This window comes from Paroedura picta, chromosome 6 (genome assembly GCF_049243985.1).
Source record: "Paroedura picta isolate Pp20150507F chromosome 6, Ppicta_v3.0, whole genome shotgun sequence".
In the NCBI taxonomy this organism is placed as follows: Eukaryota; Metazoa; Chordata; class Lepidosauria; order Squamata; family Gekkonidae; genus Paroedura; species Paroedura picta.
Genome location: NC_135374.1, coordinates 97,734,437 through 97,759,248, shown reverse-complemented (window position 1 = coordinate 97,759,248; position 24,812 = coordinate 97,734,437). Strand labels below are relative to the sequence as shown.

At 44.8% G+C, this 24,812-nt stretch overlaps 1 protein-coding gene across 7 annotated transcripts in view; it reads right to left on the bottom strand.

Annotated features, from left to right (window-relative positions):
* The window catches only part of NALCN (sodium leak channel, non-selective), a 315,418-nt gene that overhangs the window by 180,664 nt on the left and 109,942 nt on the right, over positions 1-24,812 (bottom strand). For all 7 annotated transcript variants that reach the window (XR_013232146.1, XM_077343802.1, XM_077343798.1 and 4 more), the window contains 3 exons: positions 5,715-5,857; positions 5,471-5,575; positions 175-261 (listed from right to left, as the gene is read on the bottom strand). Coding sequence is in view for 6 of the 7 variants with exons in the window: in XM_077343802.1 (XP_077199917.1) it covers positions 175-261; positions 5,471-5,575; positions 5,715-5,857 (335 nt within the window). In the remaining variant the exon portion in view is untranslated. The remainder of the gene's footprint in view (positions 1-174; positions 262-5,470; positions 5,576-5,714; positions 5,858-24,812) is intronic.

Below are 24,812 nucleotides of genomic sequence, written 5' to 3'. Positions count from 1 at the left end.
AGGAACCAATCCAAAAGCCCTGACAACCATAATTAGCAGGCAGATGTTGAATCTGCATGGGATCATAAACTGTGGCCGTGTAGATTTTTTCCCCTCTTGCTGCCACCACTCTAAGGTAACATTCCTCCACTAAGTTCGCTACACTGATAGCTTTATTAAAAAGCAATGATGTACCTGTAGACACGCCGGAGCTCTGCCCTGAGGCTTATTCACGTCGACATCTACTAATTGCCATCCTCCAGCAGCATCTTCATGAAACATCTGGAAGAAGGGGGGAAAGTTTCAGGAGTCTTTTACGTGTTCAGAGAGACACAAAACAAAACAGATATTTCCTTCTGAAACTCCATTTCTGTATTGCGTTTGCACATTGATGATTGCTTTCTAGAAAGAAACCTCTTGATGTAAGAAGAAAAAGAGACCAAAGTCCCATTGTTTTTATATGCAGACTTTGAACAATACCTTTCAGCTCCACTGTTTGATAGGGTATGGGGTAGGCCATCATATCAACCCAGCCCACAGCTGTTTTGGAAGGTCGCTACAGGAAAATTCCTCTATCTCAGAGACTATATCCTTGTAACAGAAGACAGGTAGAAACTAGAGAGAATTTCTTCCTCTATTGCCCCTTTTATAATACAACCCGAGGCAAACTACTACAACCTACTCTAGATAAATATTCAGGCCTGCCATTCAGGGGAAAGATCAAGATGATGCTAAATGATGGAGGCAACCATAAAACTGTTTACATTGCCAAATTCTGCACCGCTGCCTATAAGATAGGCAGCACCTTTTAAGGGTAAATAAGCATTCCCATTTTATACAGGTTTTGGATTGTCCAGCAGTATTTTGAATCCGATAGAATTTTAAATCTTTTTTTTTTTAACGGCACTATTAAAGGACAAAAACTTGGAGAAATATTATGAACAGTGGAGACCTTCCTGGAGCTACATGAAGAAAATGTTTCTGGACTCGGCAAAATTTTTACAATACACAAAGAAAGTGAAGCAGTAGACAATTCTCATTTGTTTTTCTTAGCATAGGAAGAAGGTTTATTTGTCCAGAAGGGCGAGCTGGGTGCGAAGTCAAATTTTAGGTTGTGAAGTGATTGTGTTATTTTTGTGTGTGCTTATGGTTTTTTTTGTTCAGTGGTGATGTTGCTATTTGTAGATGAATAAGCATAATAAAATGTTTTTTAAAAAATTTAAAAAATACGTGGCAAGGATATGAGCTTTTGTGAGTCACTGCTCACTTCTTCAGATACCAAACAGTGATTCAAGAAAACTCATCCCCTGCCACAAATTTTGTTAGTTTTTAAGGTGCTACTGGACCTCTTGCTCTTTTCTGCTGCTACAGACTAGCACAGCTACCATCTATCCTCAATGGAGAATGGGTTTTTATGAAGGATGAAGCCAGTATTTGTTAAAGGAAACTTTTTCCATGTTGGGGGAAGGCATGATGGAACATTGTCATAGAATATGACTTAGAAGAAGTGAGTCACAGGATCCAAACCTATCTGCGTAGGAATTGGGTATGTATCTGCGTTGGCATTGGGTATCTTATCTATCTATATCTTATCTATCTATCTTCTATCTATATTTATAAAAAGGAAAACCAAGTCTGGCCTGCTTACAGGATTGTGCATCCTGAGATAATGAATGCAATGTACGTTAAGTATTTTGAATGTTCTAGAAGACTCTATAAATGTGATTATAGTTCTATTCTACAAAAATCTTACTTCATGTAGTTTTTAGGTGGGTGTATAAGCAGCAAAATATGAGTGTATGACTGATATGATTATTTCCCTATGGGCTGCACATTAGATCCTACATGAAAGAGTTTGTTAAATAGAATTTTGTAACATTTCAAGTTACTCTTATAGGAAAACAGCCCATCTGCCAAAGGTCTTATGACTTTGGCTGGGCTGAATCTACAGTGGGCTGAATCTATTCCCAGTGATCCCTAATTTTAAAAAGTTATCTACACATTATTCGATTTCTATTTTGATATTCAGCACTTTAAATTTTGCTACTGCAACATCTATGATTAATCCATGGTGACACTACCTTTCCCTCGCAATATCCAGGAGTGGATATAGCTTGCTACCTTTGAGAAAACTGCTCCAAAAGCCTGAGTATTAAATGTAGATATCTGCATTTTGCCAAATTAACTTCCTCCCACACACCTCCAATGCTGACATAGTGAAACAGTTGGTTGCTGATTGGTCAGTGCTTCAGTTCAAAGACTGCCTGATTCCCAGCTGCCATTCCCTCACAAGACTTATTTTACCCTCATTTCTAAAGTGGCTGTGCTCCATGCCCACACTTCTATGTGATGAGGTTTGCCTTTGAGATTGTCTTTCCCCCCCTCGCTAACTCAGGAAAAGAAAAATAAACAAGCAGCTTCGGGCTCCACCCCCCCCACCTCCCACTTTGGCTGTAGAGTCAGGAGATGAACAGCAGGAAATAAACCCCTATCTAGCCTTGTGCTCCTTCAGTGCCGGATGGAGTTTCATGACCACCACTCCCCTCCCCCCTCTGAGCTTCCCCAATCTAGTGGGAAGGAGAGAGCACCCACACAATTAAGTGTAGAATCTAGTCTGTTTCAATTTGGGGGGAAAGGAAGATGGTTCAGATCAGTCTGAATTCTGCAGGATCGACAACAGGGGAAAAATACATACGTGCAGAAACAGCCCTGGTCTCAGCTGGGAGGAAAGAATCAAGGAACTGTTGAATGTGCATGTTTCTGGAGGATAATTTGATTAGGGGGCAGGGACTGGAGCTGCTGGGACAATTCAGTGGCATTGACCAAATGTGATATAGTGTCCTAAATCTGGATTTTGATTGGATGGACCTAAATTCAAATTTGTGATCAGCCATGAAGCAGGACCAGTCACTGTTTTTTCCCCCCAGTGATACACCTGTGAGCAAAGCAGAGCATGTGACACAGGAGTTTTCCAGCCATCCCTCTATAGCCCACCATGCCACCTGAAATACTGCTTCAAGTATATGTGTTAGGCACAATGCATGGGTCTGTAACAAGAGGGAGGGATTGGGGGAAATTGTCCCCTTTCCCATCATTAGGAAATTCCTTCTCACAGCAGAAAACAGTAAATGGATAAAAATCCCTATTTATTAAACTAACCAGTTTCTCAATATTATAGGGCAAGAAGGGGCCCTGTGTAGGCCCTCAAGACTGGAAGGATACAAACGTGGCATTTATTCCATATGCAGTTTGGAGGAAGGGAAGAGCTGTCAGCTTGATGGTGTGAAGGGCTTCAAACGAGACAATGAAGATTGGTGGTTTCGATATACTTGATTAGGACTGGAATTCCAGAGAAATCTCGACTTCTCCATTTCCTTTTCACTTTTGTATCAATCACTTTTTAGATCAGCTAATAGAGTACAACTTTTGCATGATTCAAATTGATCAACTGTAGTAATAGTATTTTGGATCCATGCTTTCTCCCATCCAGCTAGCTAGCTAGCTAACTATGAGAAGAAGAGCTGGGAAGGGGGGGGGGGGGAGGTGGCTTTCAGCTACCCGGAGAAGCCTCAGAATGGCTTACAGTCACCTACTCTTTCTGTGAGTTATGCCTGTGAGTTATGATGTTTTTTCATTTAGTCTGAGGAAATTAAAAGTTCACGCTTTGAATAAATCTTTGTTGGTCTTAAAGGTTCTATTGGACTGAAGTTGTGCTACTTCAGACCAACACAGCTAACTACTTGAATCTATCTAAGTAACTATCTAAAAGCTCAGCCTCCAGAAGGAGGGTTTGTAAGCTTCTGCCTGAAGGAGTCATTGGAAATGGTTTAAAATAATGTTTCTCACCCTGGGTTATGAGTTACTGCTGGAGGTTTGTGATCCATTTCCAATCAAGTTGATTATAACTTGGGTCATGGCCTATAGCTGGGGTAGTCAACCTATGGTCCTCCAGATGTTCATGGACTACAATTCCCACGAGCCCCTGCCAGCATTTGCTGGCAGGGGCTCATGGGAAATGTAGTCCATGGACATCTGGAGGACCACAGATTGACTACCCCTGGCCTATAGGAATAGCTCCTCTTTGAGACCTGACTTTCTTGGCCACAAAGGCAATACAAAAGTGACGTGCATCTGACATGGTTCTTTTGGTACTGTTCTGAGGATAACAGAGGACAGAAGCAGAGTGGAGGATTTGTAGCTCGCAGCATATTTTGAAAAGTAGCAGTCTGGCCACGGGGGCTTGGGGTTGGTCCTTTAAAAGTTTTATATCAAAACACTAAAGTTTGACAATTGCTGTTTTCACACATTCCTTCCATTTCCTTCTTCTGGCTGCTGCTTGTTTGCTTTAAAATCTCTCCCGCCTCTCCTGTTTTACATCTGTGCAGCAGACTTGCGTTCTTACACCTAAGGTCTTGTTAATCCTTCACTTGGATTCCAGAAGGTCTCCAGTTCTCTTCCCTCTTCATGAGTGGTTCAGTAAATCATTAATTCTAAAATTCTGCTATATTATGAATTAACATTTTAACCAATTAGTATGATGCAATAAGTAAGAACTTAATATTTCACACAGTGGAGTATGGGCAAAAAAACATTTTAAAAAGTATGTCTCATGGCTCTTGATCTTCTGAAGTTTAATATATGCAGGGTCAATAAAGTCTGGTCACCCTTGCCATAATGCATCACTCATTCTTGCCACGGGGTCATCCCTCCACCTACATCTTTATTCTGGAGGCCTCTCCTTCTTGTACCTTCCCTTCACAGCATGCCAATGCATTTCATCATTGCTTCCCTCCCTCTTGCCAAATTTTCCCTTCAGCACGACGCTGTGTCCATCTGTCTGCACTCTGGCTGCTGTTAATTGCATACAACTGCTAAGAGTTCAGAACACCTCATTCATCCTTATCCAATGGCCCCTCAGGCAAAAGCATCCCTCCCCACCAAACCTTTATTTGTTATCTAATTAGGATTGATAAACTGCATATATGCCATTACGCCAATTGCATAGATATTGAATGGTGCAGATGTTGAAATCAGCCAATTCTGAACTGGATATATAACAGGGCAGCAGCATTCGTACACCTGAACAAAAGGTGTTACTGGTCAGTCAAGCATTCTCGCCAAAAACAATGGGAATTTAAGCATTCAGAGCAGTGGTTCTCAACCTTTCTAATACCGCGACCCTTTAATACAGTTCCTCATGTTGAGGTGACCCCCAACCATAAAATTATGCAAGGGTTCTTTCATAGAAATTAAACCAAAACTGACCAATGGCGTGAAGATCCATTGTTCATGATTGTATATACATTGGTTATAAATTGTATATAAATTGGCGGGCACCTTCAGGAGGAGTGGCAACAATGGCGTTCCCCCTCCCTCCCCGCCAAGCTGCTCACCCTGCCGCGACCCCTGTGAAAGGGTCATTCGACCCCCAAAGTGTTCCCGACCCCCAGGTTAAGAACCACTGATTCAGAGCCACTTTGGCGATACTTACCTGTGTTGTAGCGGTTGACGTAGTGCTGCTCCTGGAGCCCCACATCTGTTGGAACTGTACACGGATTTCAGCAAATGTCTCAATGATGACAGCGATAAACACGTTCTACAAAAGAATTATTGATCTTTAAAAGCAATGGCTCACTCTGGAACATGACAGGCAGAACAGAGTACAGACACAAAAGGAGTCCAGTGTAACCTGATTTATATTCTGAGTAGCTTTGGCAGAATCGTTTCTACAGTACCTTAACAAGCCAAGCAAGGAAGAAAATTAAGGTGATGAAATAGAAGTAGGAACGCCAACGGGGGAAGCTATCAATCGCTCGGTACATCAGGAAGACCCAGCCTTCTTGAGAAGCAGCTTCGTAAACCGTGAAAATGCTGGTCCCTGTAAATGGAAGAATCAAATATATTCAGTGTAAATAAACAAACAAACCAATAAACAAGAAAGATTTATTTTTCAGTCATTTATTTTCCTTTCCCCCCATAATACAAGCCTATTGCAAAAAGAGACAGCACAAATTTCTCATTTTTTCTCTGTTTTTAGGATTAGGTTTCTATCATTGCAACAGTACACTATGCAATATTGGATCCTAAAAATATATGGCTGTTATGCCATGCAAACAAAGAGGAATTATCACTGAGTAAATATGCAAAGGCTTATAGCCAGGATGTCTTCCTATAATTTCAGTGACATCTCAGCTTGGCCCTTTTTTTAAAACTACAGGTTTCAAGTGTATTCTGTCGCTCATGGGCACTTAAACACAATCTGCAATTAAGCTAAAAGCAACCATTACATGTTGGAGCACGCTTGCCCATGTTGTACTACCCTTTCAAAGGAACAAAGAGGAGCCCTCCACAGAATGTCTTCAAAAACCTTGTTCAAAACATATCTAAGCCACCATTGCATGTAAAGAATTCAATAGAAAGAAAAGGCCATATGGAGAAATAAAGCACGTATAAAATCAATACTGTATCTGCACATGCTGATGTGTATTTTATTACGGTACTTGTTTCTCTAATCGTCCAGTCCTATAAGCTACTTGAATGCTGGTTTATTTTATTTGTTTATAATTAGATTTATATGCCGCTGCTCCCAGCAAGCTGGCTCACGGGAGTTCATGGTAAAATATGATAAAAATACACAATTTAAAAATACACCATTCAAAAATATACAATTCAGTTGCTTAAACCAGACAGTAATGGCAGCTATGCTACGTAATGGCTGCATTATGAAAAATTTAGGCTGTTCCTTCAGCATTGTTGGTATGGACTACTGTGGCTATTTGTACTGGAATATACAAGAGCTGTCGTGTGCATGAACCAACAGTTTATAAAGAATACCCTAAAGGGGGCATCGGAGGAGAAGCGCAGTTAGCATATTTGGATCAGGAATGTCCTGATATTTTTCAAATAATCTCTTTCTGTGTCCTGATTGGTTCAACTGGATACTTACTTCTTTTTGAGCACGCTTCTTTTCTGCTTCCCTCCAGAAGAACACAGTAAGTTAGACTAACTATTGAGTTAAGACTATCTCTTTCCCCTCTTTTTATGAAGTTGTTTCTGTTCTCAAAAAAGTAATTTATTCTTCACTCCTCCTTTGCATATTTAAACTCTGCTAACAATTTGAAAGCCACACTCTCACAGTGACAAAGAGGTATTGGAATGTTGCATGGCTCAAAACTAGAAGGACACGATTGAAGCAAAGGTAACCCTACATCCCACCCTGAAGGCTTCCCACCATCACAAAAGCACACATGTCAGATCCCACTTTTCTTACAAGGAAAACAAGTGGGCCACACTCAGTTATCTCATTGTACCTATTATAATGGGAACTTAGGAAGATCCTTCCAGGTTCTCCAAAGGAACTGTTTCCAGATGCTTGTAAAGCAGTGTTCCCCAATCCCCGGGCTAGGGCCCAATACCAGTCTGTGGAGCCCTCCATACCGGGCCGCAGCGGGGAGGAGGGAGGCACAGGTGCTGGCACACCAGTGGGCGCGCCTCCCTCCCCACCTGCAGCACGGCGCTCATTGTGCCAGGAGCGATCGGCTGCTTCTGCGGCCAAATCACTCAAGCCTAGCCATGGGCCTAGGTGTCAACGGATCGGCTGCCAAAGCAGCCAATTGCTCCCAGTGCAGTGAGCACCGTGCTGCGCGGGGGGGGGGGGGGCGCAATCAAACATTGGTTCTCCTTGTCCTTCCTATTGGTCTGAGTAGGCGCGCTCGGAAGGCTACCAATCAGGGCGCCACAGGAGTGTGAGGTTTTGCCCCCTCTCCAAACTGCCTTCAGATGACAGTGGCTGCGCAGTGCAGCCAATGGAAACAAAAGAAGTGGCATGGTGGCAACATGCAGGAGACGAGCTGCGGCTTCTCCCACCCTTTTCACACACCTGCCACTGCCCGGACCCTGAGGGAAAGGGCCGTTTCACCGGCAGCCTTGCCTCCCGCTCAACAGCCTCTGCTCTCCTGCCACTCATCAACTGCTTGATCAGCCACCATTTTGGCTTGCCCTGCCTCACACAGCATAAAATAGTCAGGGCTCATGAGCAAGGGGCATAGAGGGCACGTACGAAAACAGACTGAGGTAATCAGCGCATGGGCACAATAGAAGAGGCAGGGCTGACGCGCAGTTCTTCCGGTTTGGGTTGGCTGAGGGAAAAGCAACCCGAACGGGAGCTGCTTTCTGTGCAAGTGCCGATATGAGATTTTGCCGTACACATGTGCCCACGAGAACTTGTTCTTCCCGCCCCGGTCCCCAGGCCTCCCTCTGCCCCCCCCCAGTCCCCGGTCCGAAAAAGGGTGGGGATCACTGTTGTAAAGGAACTCAACATGTTTTACTTACAACTTGGACTTCTTGCAAAAGCTCCATCAACAAGAACCCAGCTTCTTCTACCCCAGGCTTTCTCAACCAGGGTTTCATGAAAACCAGAGGTTTCTTGACAGCCCTCAAAGGATTTCCTGAATGGGTGGGAGTTAATTAATTTATGTGTGTGTGTGTATCTATGTCTATGTCTATATCTATTAAACGTTTATTGGGTGATATGACCTCTCTCAAAATGGCCAATGATGGAGGTGGGAAGGGGAAGGGCCTCAGGTGGGCATGTCCACAGCTATGCTTTCCAAACATATTCTGCATGATCACGCCACTTCTGGGGTTTCTCAAAGCCTAAAGAATGTTTCAAGGGGTTCTCAATGGTAAAAAAGTTGAGAAAGGCTGTTCTACCCAGACAACATATGGAAGCAGATGGCCTGTCATCAAAACATTCACTCTTTCTTAACTGTATCATCCTTTATGACTCTTGACTGTAGTGTCCTGACAATATCACTGTGAGGTAGATGGGTCTGAAAAGAGCCTGCTTATGGCCACACAAAGAGCATAATGACTGTTCATGCATTTAGATGCTGATCTCTTCCGTCTACATTTTGCACCCTTCTGAGCTTCACAATGAAATACAAAATGGCAGCAATTATGTCCTAAGTGTGAAGCATGCCATTTAAATGGACTCATGGCAACCTCACCCCATGGGGCCTTCAAGGCAGGAGATGAGCATAGGTGGTTTGTCATTTCCTTTCTCGGCACAGCAGCCCTAGTCCTCCCATTCAAGCACCTATCCCATTAAACGTCCAAGATTGGATGAGATCAGGTTAATCAGGGCTGATAGGGCTGCTACAGTAACACTCTAGCACAGTGGTTCTCAACCTGGGGGTCGGGACCCCTTTTTGGGGTCAAACAACCCTTTCAAAGGGGTTGCGGCAGGGCAAGGAGCTTGGTCGGGGGGGCGCCATCCACAGAACAGCCTTGCGTGGTAGATCAAGATAGAGTGTTTGTCTGTCTGGAGCAGCGGAAACCAGCGAGATCGGCATGGTGGGACAAGAGGAAGAACTGAACTGAGAAACCCCGGGGGGGGGGAACAATTTATATACAAGCATGAACAATGGATCTTCATGCCATTTATCAGTTTTGGTTTAATTTCTGTGAAAGGAAACTTGCATAATTTTATGGTTGGGGGGGGTCATCACAACATGAGGAACTGTATTAAAGGGTCACGGCATTAGGAAGGTTGAGAACCACTGCCCTAGCACAACCTTTCTCAACTTGTTTACCCCAGAAACATTCTTCAGGAAGAGGTGCAATTGTGCAGAATATGGTCGGGAAACAGCTGTATATACACCTCCCCTTCCCACTCTCTCCAGGCCCATCATTGGTCATTTGTGGGGTTGACATGATCATATATGTTCATATTATTGGATAAATGTTTAATAAATGTTTTAAAATTATAAGAAACTAGGGGCAAAGCCCGTTGTCTCCAAGAATACAACGGGCGCTAGAGCTTGGCAGTGGGAAGAGGAAGGGGAGGAGTTGTCCAGTCTTTAAGGGCATGCGGTTGTCATGTGTGTTGTGTGGGAGGTTGTGGTGGCATGGTGGCAAATGAGGATATGGGTGTGGAGATATGGGTGTCAAGAACCTGTGGTGTGGAATGTTCGTTGATTGTGGGAGTGGACTGACCTTTGGGAATTGTGGCATAGTGGTTACAGATGAGCTTTCCAGAGCTATGTCCTCAGATATGTGAAGGGAAAATCAGACTGGAGACTCTTCTTAGGGGAAGAGTACATGGCAACCAATTCCCCACAGTTCTGCGTCATTTCCCTTCTTGTGTGAATTAGGCCACATTCACCGAAATGTCCCTCTGCCCTAATACACATAGGGTAGTCACAGTACACAGGTGTCCACGCTGTTCCTTCTGTCTCCCATATTTTCACTGTTGGTAAAATGTTATGTGCCCACATGCTTCTTTCATGATTGCTCCTTAGAAGAACGGATTTTTGTACCCTATTGCTTACTACCCAAAGGAATCTCAAAGCGGCTTACCTTTTCCATTTGTCTCTCCACAATAGTCAACCCGTGAGGTATGTAGGGTTGTGAGAGATCTGAGAGAACTGGGAATGGGCCGCAGCGACCCAGCAGTCCTCAGGTGTCTCAAAGCATTTTCCAATCGTCTTCCCCTTCTCTCTCCATAGCAGACTCCCCATGAGGGAGGTGGGGTAGTGAGCCTCACAGGGAAGCTGGCAACCCTAAGAAGAAGACTGTCTGTGCACAGCAGTCTTGACCTTAGTAAGGTTTTTAATACTGCTTTTTTTTATTTGCCAGGCCAAGGTTATTTGCCAGTTACTATTTCAGTAACGATGTGTCTCCAGACATTTACTTGTTCTCTATTTAGTTTCAGGCTGTAAATATTTATTTAGATCTTCCTGCACTTTCCAGACTCACAGGACTGATGCTGGTCTGCCTGTCTGCGCCCCAGAATACAAACAGTTGCTGATAAGGGCTGGCCATAACCCATAGGCCAGGAGGGACACTCCTGCACCACTCCCTACCAACTGCAGGCAAAAATGGCTCATTTGAAGGCTGGACTCTGAGGCATTGTACGATTTTGAAGTCCCACCTCCAAACCTCCAGGAATATTTCCAACCCAGGGGTAGCCAACCTACAGGTGTGGCCTGGAGAGCTCCTGGAATTACAGCTCACCTGCAGAGTATAAAGATCAGCTCCCCAGGCAGAAAGGGCAACTTTGGACAGGGTTGTGGTAGAGAAGAAACATTTAAGGCTTCCCACACAGGTTGTTGTTGAATTGAAAGACTTGAGGCCTACTGCACAGGGTTGTTGTGCAGATGAAACAGGAGACAAAAGAGCCAGCTTCCTCTGCAGAATAACGCTGTGCAGTGGCCTCAAATCTGCAGAGAGTTGCAAAGAAGAAAGACACATGGCTTGGCCGTGTCTAACCCCTGGCCAGAGCAGTATTTCAAGTGAGAAGGGGCTTTTCTGTAGCCTCCCTGTCAGGCAACTGTTTGGCAGAAGGGGAAAGCCCCCCCCCCCTCAAAAGGAATGCCCTCAGTCTCCCCTGCGTTGCTCTTGGAAAGGCCTCCTCCCCTCAGTTAGGGCCTGTCAGAGGCTCCTTCGCAGCAGGCCTGAAAGGGGGGGGGAGCACTCTGCAGCCTCCTGCCAGCTCTGTCAGGGTTCTGAGGCAATTTGCAGTTGAAAATGACAGTTAGGACAGCCTTGGAGCGAAAAGGTCTGGCGCAGCCTGTCCAAGCCTCTGTTCTCATCCCCCTTGGCAGCCCTGCTGACCTCCTCTCCCTGCGGTGGTCAGGAGCAGACTGGCAGCCAGACTGGGCTGGGTGAATGGAATTTTGGTCTGTCCTGGTGAGGGGCCAATAGGAAGGCACTTTGCGCGCCTCCCCATTGGCTGCTTGGCCCTGGATGGACACTCGGAGGGCCCAATCAGGAGCCGCTTCGTGGCTCCTGATTGGGCCCTCTGAGTTTTTATCCTGGACAGGGCCCGCCCTAACTCCTCCCCAGGTGGCCTTACTCTTTTATTTAATAGGACCCTGTCCTATTTAAAGATTAACTATCTCTCACCCACTCAGGAAACCCTTTCAGGGTCATCAAGAACCCCCAGGGGGTTCGTGAAACCCTGGTTGAGAAAGCCTGCCCTAGCACTGTTTCTGTCATTAAGCAGGCATACCGCATGGTAGAAGGAATCAATTAATTTCAGTTGCCTTGACACTTGCTTTGTCAGCTGTGCCCACTGATGGAATTGGGAGGGATGACTGGAACAGGTGATTAAAACTGACCACTCCTGTTGACTCTGGGCCTTCCATAGCCATACCAACTCCTCCCTCTTTTTTCAAATGCATTTAAGAATTACTCTGTTTGGCTTGTCTAGTTTCTTTTCTCCACTCCTTTCAAAATGAAGAAAAGAGAGCTAACATTCTAAGTTCTTGCATTCTGCATTTTGCCTGCAAGAAAGCCTTTATTCAAAAAATAAAAAAATAAAATGAAAGACTTTGTAATGAAAAAGCACATCTGGACTCATTGTGTAAACCCTTCAGAATACACCACGATGCTGACATGTAGAAAGCATTTTTTTCTGTCCTGCAGGCAGTACGTCTTTCTAAAAAGTATATTTTAATTCATTTTTTTCCTCCCCTAAAAAATGTAACATCATTCTTCCCTCCCTCAGGGTAAGCGACTGTTAAAATGTACTAACTTTTTAAAAAAGCTGGGTGTTGTGGCTGTGGGCCGGTAGTATTAGTTCCTGACATTTCTGGTAGTATTAGTTCCTGATGTGGCTGGTGTCATGCTCACACCCTCTGAACTGGCACCAGGAGCACCAGAGGCAAAGGATCTCTCAGAGGCACTGGAAGACCCAGCTGTCCCAGACCAGGAGCTGCCTGATCTCCTAGAGGATGAGCAGCTGAGGCCCAGATAGGCTGATGCCCAGCCTTACGATGTTAAGCCCCTGGACAAGACAGCTATGAGCCCAGAAGACTCACCAGAGGAGCAGCATCGGAGGCCACAGGTAAAGGCTCCAGGAAGCCCCAAACGGCAGCATCAGAGGTGATCTACCCTGACAGCTGTCCTAAGATCAGCACACTGGTCAACATGCTGTCCGAGTAGATGGGGCCCAGGTGCACTGGCTTTCTCCGATGAAGACTGACTCCAGCTGCAGGCCTGCTGGCTGAGGGCTGCTTCATCTGGCTTCTGGCTATATAAGAAGGGCCTTGAAGCAAGGTCCTTTGTAGGTTCAATGTCTGCATTTCCTGCCTGTCTTCCCAGACAACTCCTTGTTCCAGTTTGTTTCAGTGAAGCTCTGCCTGACTGACTGACGACTCCTGGTTCCCGACTATGCTCCCAGCTCGACTCATGGCTTTGGTTCCTGACTGTGCTCCCAGCTGTCGACCTACAGCTTGGCTTCTGACCGTCCCTGGCTTCTGACTACTGTTTGGCTTTGACTGTTTCTCTGGCTCTTGACTCTGGCTCAGCTTGACTTCACTCCCCACCATGCTTGCTGTGAACTTTGACTCCCTTGGCTCCCAGGCTGGCCTTTGGGGAAAACTCTCTGCTCTGGCACAACCACCCAGTCGTGCAAGTGCAGCCCAGCAGGGCAGCACCGCTGGCATCTTCAGAGGTAGGACACAGCAAGATGGGAAACCTCTCTGTGCCATGCAGCCCATAAAACCCACAACAATCAGTTGACTCTGGCAGTGAAAACCTTCGATGCTTCATTTGGTAAATCCCTAAATTCCCATTTAGGATATGAAGTAGCACTTCTGGTTGATGGCTGTGATTTGGGATTGGTAGTGTGTTAACATGCAGTTGTAATTACATAGGTGTGTGACAGAATAAAAACTTTTGCAATTGTAAGCAAATAGAATATTCTAATATTCTTGAAAACATTTTGTTTAATATTAACATTTGGAAAACCGTATCTCCAGAGTTTAAAAACAAACAAACAAAGCTATTATGTGTCCAAGATATGCAATTTGGAACTTACGTAGCTTTACTCTCAAGGTGCCCTTAAATTTCCTTAAAGAAGCTACCTGACTCAGGATTAAAAGGAAAGAAAAATCCTGGAAAACCTCTTTTGTGAAGGTGAAACTTGCTCATAATGATACCTATCTGTTGCAAGCTGTCCATCAGCTCTATCTTTGTATCCTGGAGAAGAGATTTAAAAAGCACTCCCACAACCCATCATATTGTATGAAAGTAATTAAATATGGGAGGTTTTATTTCTGGATATGTAGGCAGACTTTGAAGCTTCAAGGTTTTAATTACTCTTAATTATGGTGTCAAAGAAATCACTGGGGATTTTTACTGAGCCCTGCAATCCTCCTCCTCCTCCTCCAAGATGAAGTTCAGCAGCTGTTATAGTTATCCAAAAAAAGAGAGAGAGAGAGAGGCGCAAATGCAAAATGGGGAAGACACACAGACACACAATACAGAATCCTGCCAATTCTGCCATTCATTTCCTCTCACCAAAGCCAATTGTAATCATTATTGCTACAGAACATTCAGCAGAGTTGCCAATTTTTGTATTGGCCCTTCCTTTTGTTCATTTATAGCAGAAGCTATATAACAAGATGCTTCTCCCCTCCACTTATCTCCTCCATGGCAAGGGTTTTGCCTGCTAGTCAGCTGCTGTGCAGTGCGCAGAAAGCCAACAAAAAAGTTAGAAAACTTCGTCCTCCTCTCTTAATGCAGCTATTGTGCATCTGTAAACGGTCATGTACACACACCTAACCACCTGGATCGGCAAGAGGCTCTCAAGCATCGGTACATGGTTATTTTAAGATGCACGTCTGTGATTCACACATTATGAGTCGCTGTGGAAAGCATAGAAGTAAAATCAGTGTACCCATGGCAACTACAACTGCTGTGCAAAGCATCATTCAGACCTCTCCATACATAAGGTATACATTCTCCTTGTCTGTACTTATCCACCATGCCAGCAAACCCGAGTTTGCTGAGATGCAGTTACTTCCTCAGCAAAGTTCACAGATTTTTTCCTCATCAATTTTTCATCAATAGATATATGGCAAAAATTTCCCACCAGATTTATGGGGGATGTTAACAGCTATGGTTACATACTGAAAATGATAAAATGGCACACACGATGGCTAGTACAACCCTCACTTCACTACTGATCAACCACCAAGCAAATTGTTTTGATTGTCTCCTATTTGGAGATGACCAGCATCAGACATAGACTGTACATGTATTTACCAGCGGCACTGATTAATTCTTGAAATGCAATATCTAAAATTCTATATTTTATTTTTCCCCATAATCAGACTTGGCAGATTCCAAGAACAGTGAACGTAAAGACATTCCAAAAGTTTTGATTCTTTGTTCAACAATTCTCATCCATTTGGACTGCTTTCCTATGAGCATTAAATATGTAAGGCCAGTTGTAACTACACAAAAAAGGAAGCGAAGCCAGCATTTGATTGTTCTTAGCCATTTTTATTCCCATTCTTACCCAAGAAAGATCATCTGGCCGGATTAAGGTATTGTTTTTAATAAACAGTCAGAATCCTGCCTTGATTGAGAATGGAGCAATAGTTTTATAATTTGCCATAAGGCTGCAAGAGCTCAAACTGCAAATCTAATAGTTGTCCACCCTTGATCTCCTTAAACTGATCGTAATAATTGAATTTTGTCTCTTATGGCAGGGGTAGTCAACCTGTGGCCCTCCAGATGTTCATGGACTACAATTCCCATGAGCCGCTGCCAGAAAACGCTGGCAGGGGCTCATGGGAATTGTAGTCCATGGGCATCTGGAGGACCACAGGTTGACTACCCCTGTATTATGGTATGCCAATAAAGGTATGCTGCTCTTAACTGTGCATAATGCATTCTGACTAGAAAGTAGCCCGGTCTCAGTACATACACACTGCTATGCCAATAACAATACAAGAAGAGCCCTTCTGAATCAGACCCATGGGGCGACCCAATCTAGCTTCCAGTATCTGAAAGTGGCCTGCCAGAAGATTATCAGAAGCTCACATAAAGTAACAGCCTTCTCCTGGTGTATTTACCCCACATCAACAAGTATTTAGAGCTATCATGTCTCCAAAGATGGGAGCTCCATTAAACAACAATTACTAATAGCAACTGATGGACTACCTTCCAAAGTGGTCGGTGGGTAAGAGTGGTGGACTCTATTCTGGAGATCTGGGTTTGATTCCCCACTCCTCTATAGGAGGCCTTCTTGGTGAACTTGGGACAATCTCAGTTCTCTCAGAATCCTCTCAGCCCCACCTAGCACACAAGGTGCCTGTTGTGGGGAAAGGAAAGAAAGGAGATTAGAGCCACCTTAAGATAGAGAAAAGTGGCGGATAAAAACCAATTCTTCATCCATTAATGTGTTCAATCCCTTTAAAGGACATCTAACTGGGTTGCCACCACCACATTCTGTGGCAACCAGTTCTATTAGATATTTTATTTAAACCTACTTTCTATACTTCCCATTTAGTGCTCATTTTCTAATCTGAGAGGTCAGGCAGCCACTCAGTTGAGATACAAATCTAGATTTCTCTTTTCAAACTGAACATGCTATTCATACTACTACACTGGATTACTTTAGAAAATTTACAAGCCAGTCATATAGTCTCAGGGGAGGGCAGTATAGAAATATAAACAAATAAACACATAAATAATTAAATAAATGCTAATTAGAAGAAAAAATAAACCTGGTTAGCCAAGGACAGCCTGATTTTACCAGATCTTAGAAACTAATTCAGGGTGACCCTGGCTAGTATTTGGATGGAAGGCCTCCAAGGAACACCAGCATCATGATGCAGAGGCAATGGCAAACCGCCTCTGAACATCTCTTGACTTAAAAACCCTAAGGGATTTTCATAAGTCAGCTGAGACTTGATGGCCCTTTCCACTACCACAAAACCTTCTTGACAAAAAGTCATTTCCAATTTGTGTGAGTGTAGGGAGACAGCTTATATATATTTAGTTCTATTAGAGTGTGCTGACTGCATAGTTCAAAAGAAAAACAAACAAAACCAGGACTGGTAGTTTCTTTTATTGACTTGGTTTTGATGTCCAGGATAGGTTTTAGGTGCCATGTTGGAACAGACATCTGTTCCACTTAATATTTCTGGTAAGGCCTTGGAGGGGCGTGACTCATGGCTTAAGTGCCACTCAGCGCTTAACACCCACTTAGGGCAGCTGTCCCATCCTTGAGTGCCTCCTCCTCTAACTGGTTTGCCTGTCTGTCCAGCAGCCAGCCATTTCCTTCCTTCCCCCGCCCCTGACCACCCCCTCCTCCTTCTACTTCCCCCTGAGACTCGGAGGCTGCAGATCCTTTCTATGTGAGAGCTGCCCCTGCCGGTGAGTTCCTTGCTTGGGGGCCTCCTGCCTGCAGCCTTTCCAGGTCCCCAGTCTAGTGCCCCCTGTATTCCTGAATGCAATGGGCTTGGCCCCTAGTAGAGACATAACTAAAATAATACAGGCAATTTGATTTTCAGTTTGATTTGAAAAATCAATTGTCCTCCACTTGATCTACCTGTTGGCCAAGATTTGCCCATTGTCAGGAATCAGGCTGAGCCCAGCCTGAAGAGTCCGTGATAAAGATACATCCGAGATCCAACGGTCAGTTGAAATCCAAAGAGAGCTTTATTGAACAGAGTCTACAGAAATGCTAAAGCGAGCCGAGATCTTCCTAAGCAAAGATCTTGAAAGTAACAGAAAACAATAATCAGTTCAGAACGGTTATAGTGTTCTCTCAATAAGGGAGGGGGTACATTGGCATTTCGGCAGGAGAGCAAGAGGGCACTTAAGGTGCTAAGGTTCACAGGATTGCCAGATGGCCGGAATCTAATCTCTCCAGTTACAGCCTTGTTGAGACTAGGCTGTCCAGGCAAGGTTGCTAAAGGGAGATTGATAAAGTAATGGAAGAAAACTCCTGCTGGAAAAGCAGAGTAATCTTGGAACCCCCAACCTTGCCAGCCTTCAAGAAACTAAACTAAACGGGCATTAATCGAGGTTCATGACACCCAGCTACCAGCAGCAAAATAAGGGGGGAAAGTGGTTCAGTGTGACAAACGAATTTAGCCTTATTTTATTAATTAATTTATTTATTATTAGATTTCTATACCGCTGCTCGCCATAGCCTCACGGCAGTTTACACATACAATTCTTAAACAATAAAACCCCAATAAAATCTCCATTAAAATAACAATCACATACTAACCAACTATGCAATGGCGACCATAATCTTTAAACCGCCCGTGGCGCCACGGGCGCCACGGACTACATAATTCGTTAAGGGGTGTGGAGGTGGGATTAGTCCGTGATGAGGAAGGGTCCGGATTGGACCCTTCCTCACGACAGACAATCGGAGGGACCAATTGGCAGGCGCAAAGCGCCTTGCGATTGGTCCCTCCGATTCCCAGCTCCAGCAACTGCGAGCCGCGCGCTGCGTCAGGCCGCCGACCCAGGAAGCCCCCGGCAGTCGCGCAAAGCGCGGCTGCCGGGGGTTCCCTGCCTGGCGGGCTGACGCGGCGAGAGGCGTGAAGCGCCTCTCGCCGCGTCAGCCCGCCGCCGCCGAAAGAAGCTCGCCGCCGACCAGCCCGCCGCCGCCGACCAGCCTGCTGCCGCCGACCAGCCCACCGACGACGACGACCAGCCCGCCGACGACTAATGTAAGCACCTAGCGCCCGCTGCATTCCCCTGCAGCGGGCTTGATTACTAGTCTCTAATAATCCCTCCTTGTTCAGGGTGGGCCACTGATCTCAATCTAATATTAGTCTGATGTTAATCTAATCTAATGTAATGAGAGCCGAGGACGAGATGAATTTGGGAGCCAGTTGGAAAACCCCTCCCCTGGGACTCTGCCCCGGCCTCAACCGTATGCCTGGCAGAAGAGCTCCATCTTACAGGCCCAGCAGAAAGCCGGTAACTCCAGCAGGGCCCTTGATCAGTGTTGGACACTGCAAACCTATACCATTAGAGCATTGCTACAAGCTATTGACACATACTGAGCCTATGCAAACCAGTAGCTATCACATTACCCATTTAAGTGAAGCCTTGACTGTTTGTACAAATAAGCCAGCCTCTGGGGCCTGATGAATATCTGCTGACAAAGACATGAGACAACCACATAAAATGTCTATAACAGTTGTAGAGATAATATTAAAAAATCTCAGTGAATACCAGGTCTTCAAAAAAAAAAAAAAGGGGGGGGGGAGGATAGAATCATAGAATCATAGAGTTGGAAGGGGCCATACAGGCCATCTAGTCCAACCCCCTGCTCAATGCAGGATCAGCCCTAAGCATCCTAAAGCATCCAAGAAAAGTGTGTATCCAACCTTTGCTTGAAGACTGCCAGTGAGGGGGAGCTCACCACCTCCTTAGGCAGCCTATTCCACTGCTGAACTACTCTGACTGTGAAAAATTTTTTCCTCATATCGAGCCTATATAGTTGTACTTGAAGTTTAAACCCATTACTGTGTGTCCTCTCCTCTGCAGCCAACAGAAACAGCATCCTGTTATCATGTCCCCTCTCAACCTCCTTTTCTCCAGGCTGAACATTCCCAAGTCCCTCAACCTATCTTCATATATGGATAATATATGGAAGCAGATATTCTCACCAAGTAACACATAAGGGCAGTTATCTTTCATTTCTTACAAGGTTAGGAACAGGCAGTATAAAGAATATTATCTACTGTAAAAACAACTGCAGATTTGTGCTTCCTTGGCAGGAAATCACAAGCAGTGGGACATTTTTATGGAAAGGATGTTCAGTGACTAGTAGGGTTGGGTGCTTCAGCATCCGGAGCGGCCATTCGCTCCCAACGCAGCCAACGCCGTGGGGGAGGGGGAGGTGCGGGTGTCGGCATGCTGGCGGGCACACACCGGCACACTTGTGTGTGCCTGCCAGCACGCCAACACCCACACCTCCCCTCTCCCCCACCGCAGCGTGGCGCTGGCTGTATCAGGAGCGAATGGCCACTTCAGATGCTGAAGCGCCCAACCCTAGAATGACTACCTGGATAAACAGAATGGATTTGACTTCCTCAACAGAAACTCACAAGTTGGAAACACAAACTTCAAGAAATGTCGAAAAATGTGGTTTCATGTGGTTTCTTCCAATTAAAAAATGAGCATATTAAAAGGGGAAAACTCGGCTTGTTTTCATGATAGTTAGGGAAGCCAGAAGTAGAAAGTGAAACAGATTTTTTCCAGGCACACAGATTAGAGCAAGTGTGGCATGAAAACTATTTCTTTTACAGAAAATGAAAGTTTAAAAAAAAATGAAAAGAAAAAGAACGAAATCCAGATGGTCCCTCATGCTAGATTTCCTTACGATACAAAGATCTGTCCCCTTTGGATGTGTTCATTTACACTCCGTAGTAAAGTGAGATTGGCATTTAACCAAGTAACTGCCAAGAATAGAAAAACGGCGTTGATCGACACATGAGAAGGGATGGAACACAGAGGAACTGTTCTTCAGCTTGTAATTTGTGGTGTCAAAGCCAACCATTTACATAACATATCAATCATTAGAGCATGTGGTTAATTTGTTATCCACCGTTCTTAATTCCATAACTCTTTCCATTTATTGGGGTTGTTTGACAACGTATTACACATGATCCTTGAGGTCTTTCCCACAACTGATATGTACTGTATTTTACTCTGAGTCTGAGAAATGAACATGTCCTGGGGAATAATAGCACTATCTACAGCAGTGGTTCTCAACCTGGGGGTCAGGACCCATTTGGGGGTCGAACAACCCTTTCACAGGGATGTGGCAAGGCGAGCAGATAGTCTGGGGTGGGGGCACGGCCACTGTTGCCGCTCCTCATGAAGGCGCCTGCCAAATTATATACAATGTATAACCAATTTATATACAATTATATTAGGAACAATGGATCTTCACGCCATTGGTCAGTTTCGGTTTAATTTCTGTGAAAGAACACTTGCAAAAATTTTTTGGTTAGGGGTCGCCACAACATGAGGAACTGTATTAAAGGGTTGATCTACAGAACCACTGATCTACAGAGTGAGGAAGGATTACTGGCTGAGAGCACCAAGTCATCACCACTACTCTATCATCCCCACCACCCCACTCACTTCCCCTTCAGTGTACAGACAGAGTTCTTTTTCCTTTCGTTCTCTTCTGGAAGCACACAAGGTAACCTTGGGGACAATAGCTGTTTTGACATTTATATACTGACAAACTTAATTTCCTTCTGGGATAAGGACACTGTGACTTCCTCTCTTGCCAGAGACTAAAGCCCTTTCCTGTTTTGCAAACTAGACAAACACAGTCTGAAATTTCTGAAGCATTTAAGTTAATCTGTGTGCGTGTTTGCTTGTGTGTGTGTGTGGATAACGGAAGCCTACCAAGCAATATCAGAAAGGCTTTTAAAGACTAGGTACGGTGCAAAAGAAAACAGGCAGCCTTTTTAATTACCTACCACCTGTCAATGTCAGAAATGCAGACTTGACAGGAAGCACAAGGGCAGAGTGTACAAAATCAGCGTTGCACCAGGCGTGAAAGGTCTGATTTAAAGTCACGATGCCCTTGGAGTCCTCCAATGTTGTATTAGCAATGATTAGAGCTGTACGTGTGGGTTGCTCATACTATATGAACACTTCCCATGCCAGGATCAACGGGGAGTCCGAAGAGACACCAGTGCTGGGTCCCGAAAAACCCTCTGCTGACCTCTGGAACCAATTCTCCAGCTGGCTGCAGAATTCCTGCTAACCATCTTTCTCTGGGCAGCTGAAATGGCTGAAGGACTGCACCCCCCCCCCAAAAAAAAAAGTTATGTCCCCCTTGCTCCACTTCCTCCTAGAGTGAAGTTTAATGTAACCCGCACAGAGCTATAGGGAAGGGCGGTATAGAAATCTAAATAAATAAATAGATAAATAAGGAATACAAGAGAGTTGGGCAGATGTTGGGCTCTCCTCCTTCCCTCCCAGAGTGGAGGGATACAAGTGAATTGGAAAGACAAGTTGGGCTCCACTCCCTCCTTCCCAGAGTGGAGGGGGGCATATAAGTGATTTGGGCAGAATTCTTGTTGGCTACTTGTTTGGAACCACCCCGGCTAGTTTTAATCATCGTGTGGGATCTCTTGAGATTCAGAAACTTCCTTTCCTAGTAGGAAGCAAACAGGTCTTGCGAGTAGAGTCCAACTGGGGAGAAAAAGAGGCTTTCTACAAATACCTTACATTTATAGCACCTTTTAGTCTATTGATCAGAAAAGAAGAAACACGTATTGGCAGTATTCTTCAGTTAGTCTCTCCATATCCCAGTTCAAATTGCTAACAAAACTAAAACAACTGGCATGCCTTATTTTCTCAGCATCTTCATGCATTCTTTAACAATCCTGTCCAATCCAAGGGGGTGGCAGTAGGGCCAGCTGAAGCTATCTGGCCACCAAAAAATGCCCTTCCTTCGGTATCATCTTAATGAGGCCTCAGGTGGCAGCTGTGGATCTGGGGAGGAGGGACTAGAACAGGGGTAGTCAAACTGCGGCCCTCCAGATGTCCATGGACTACAATTCCCAGGAGCCCCTGCCAGCGAATGCTGGCAGGGGCTTCTGGGAATTGTAGTCCATGGACATCTGGATGGCCGCAGTTTGACTACCCCTGGACTAGAGACTACCATCCAGACTGCAAAAGAGACCCATGCTCTGGAACTCTGAAGATCTTCGTTCCCTAAGAATATCAATTTAATTTACGGTGTTTACTTAATTTTTATGTCAAAGCATATAAAGACTTGTCTTTAGTGAGTATTACTTGCACTGACAAAGACCTTATAATCAAAACGTATGCAACATTTCTCCAACGAAAGACAAGGCTCTTCAAGCAACCCTGTTCTGAATTTTATTTCAGAAAATTTACTGTAGCTTTCTAGTTGAATTTACAAATGTCAAGTTTATTGTCGACCATTACATGGGAACTTGAGAAACCTCTGAAACACTCTACCATTATTCGGATCGGGGGTTTTCCCAGGGATCTTGAAAGAGAGAAAAAACTACACACCTTTAGGCAGGACCCATGAGGCCACCCTCGGTGTGGCTATCTCAGCTAGACTGCCTGTTGCTAGTTCTAGCCATTTCTTCTCTATTTCCTGTACACTGTGGCTTGCAAGATTGACAACGGAAAGAAATTTCATGCTGTTGCAAGGGAAGGCTTGAAAGAGGAGATGGGATTTAGGTTCTTCTTCTCTTCAAACAGATAATAGCACCAGCTGAGGGAATCTCAGTTAAGTTTCATTTAAAGGCTGATTGCTTAGCAAGCCTGACACAAAACAAGAATCGCGTGACAGTGAATAGAATCAAATTAATCTGAAAATACAGACAACAGGTTTTTCCGATGCCGCAGGTGCTAATAGCCTTTATATTTTCATAATGGCGAGGAATGAATGTGTTCAGCGATTGCGGCCCCTGTTTGGCAGCCAATGAACTGAGTCAGAGAGAGAACGACTTGTGCAAAGCTACCCACTGAGTGCATGTGGAAGGGGAACCCAAATCACAGAGAGTCAAATCCCATCTTCTGGACCCGGTGGCAATAAACAATCAACTCTGTTAGGTTTCATTCCACTGACCCAGTCATTCAGACGATTGTTGGGAGTGTGACGGTGATACGAGGCTACTTTTCTGAATGCTATTTGTTTTTATATCTATCGGGTTATCTAGTATTGACAGGCAGATGTCCTACGCAGATTAAAACATTTGCCAAGGGGGCACATTCAAAGTCCATCTTCTGCAAACCTATAGTAATCTCCAAGTTTGATTAACAAATCCAAAAAATTACACAGGGGAATAACACCCTGCCCCCCCCCACCCAAAAAGCACAGATAGACACAATACCCAGCAGCATCTACCGAGGAAGAGATCTTGATGACAGGGCAGGGATAGGTGAGGAAACTGAACATGCAATTGAGTTGGTTTGGGAGTGGGAGGAAACAAAAATGGCAGGACTCATGTGGGATGGAAAATAACATAGGCAATCTGGAGGATTCAGGAGGAAATGAACCAGGTGATTAAGAAGAAGAAGACTTGGCTCTTACGTGCTGCTTTTCTCTACCCGAAGGAGTCTCAAACGGCTTACTTTCGCCTTCCCTTTCCTCTCCCCACAACAGACACCCTGTGAGGTGGGTGAGGCTGAGAGAGCCCTGATATTACTGCCTGGTCAGACCAGCTTTATCAGTGCTGTGGTGAGCCCAAGGTCACCCAGCTGGGTGCATATGGAGGGGGGAGCAGGGAATCAAGTCCAGCTTGCCAGATTAGAAATCAGCACTCCTAAGCACTGCATCAAGCCAGCTCTTAGTGGAGCAAGAGGAATGGAAAGCAGGGTCCAGGGTGTGTGGGGAGAGGGGTTTCCCCCCTCTTTTGTGTGGTTACAATTATGCCAGGTTGAGTAATGGATTGTTTAGATCACTCAAAGGATACTTATGCTTCATTTAAAGTGAGCAGGGTAAAAATATGTTTTTCTTGTTCTACATGGCATGTAGGTAATACAGCTGCTGCTACACATCAGTATTGCTCTCTGCCTTGCCAGGTCCCTATTCAATACTTGTATTATAATAAGGACACATACAAGTTTCTAATTCTTATTCATGCTGTAATTAAGCATTCCAAAAAAGAGATCCAGCAGGCCAGTCTGCTCACACCTCTCCAGCGTGATGCAGTAGTTAAGAGGCGGCTTCTGATCTAGCAAGCCAGGCTTGATTCTCCATTCCTCCATATCCAGCCAGTTGGGTGACCTTGGGCTAGTCACAGTCCTGATAGAGCTGTTCTCACAGAACAGTCCTGTCAGCTCTCACCGCCCCACCTACCTCACAGGGTGTCTGTTGTGGGGAGAGGAAGGGAAGGCAATTGTAAGCTACTTGGAGACTCCTTCAGGCAGTGAAAAACAGGATATAAAAAACCCAACTCTTCTTCTTTTCCTTCCCACCCACACACGTTAAGCCTAAACCACCAAGAGAAATCAAGCATTGTTGTTAAAACATAAGTAACGGGGGGCTTGAAAGC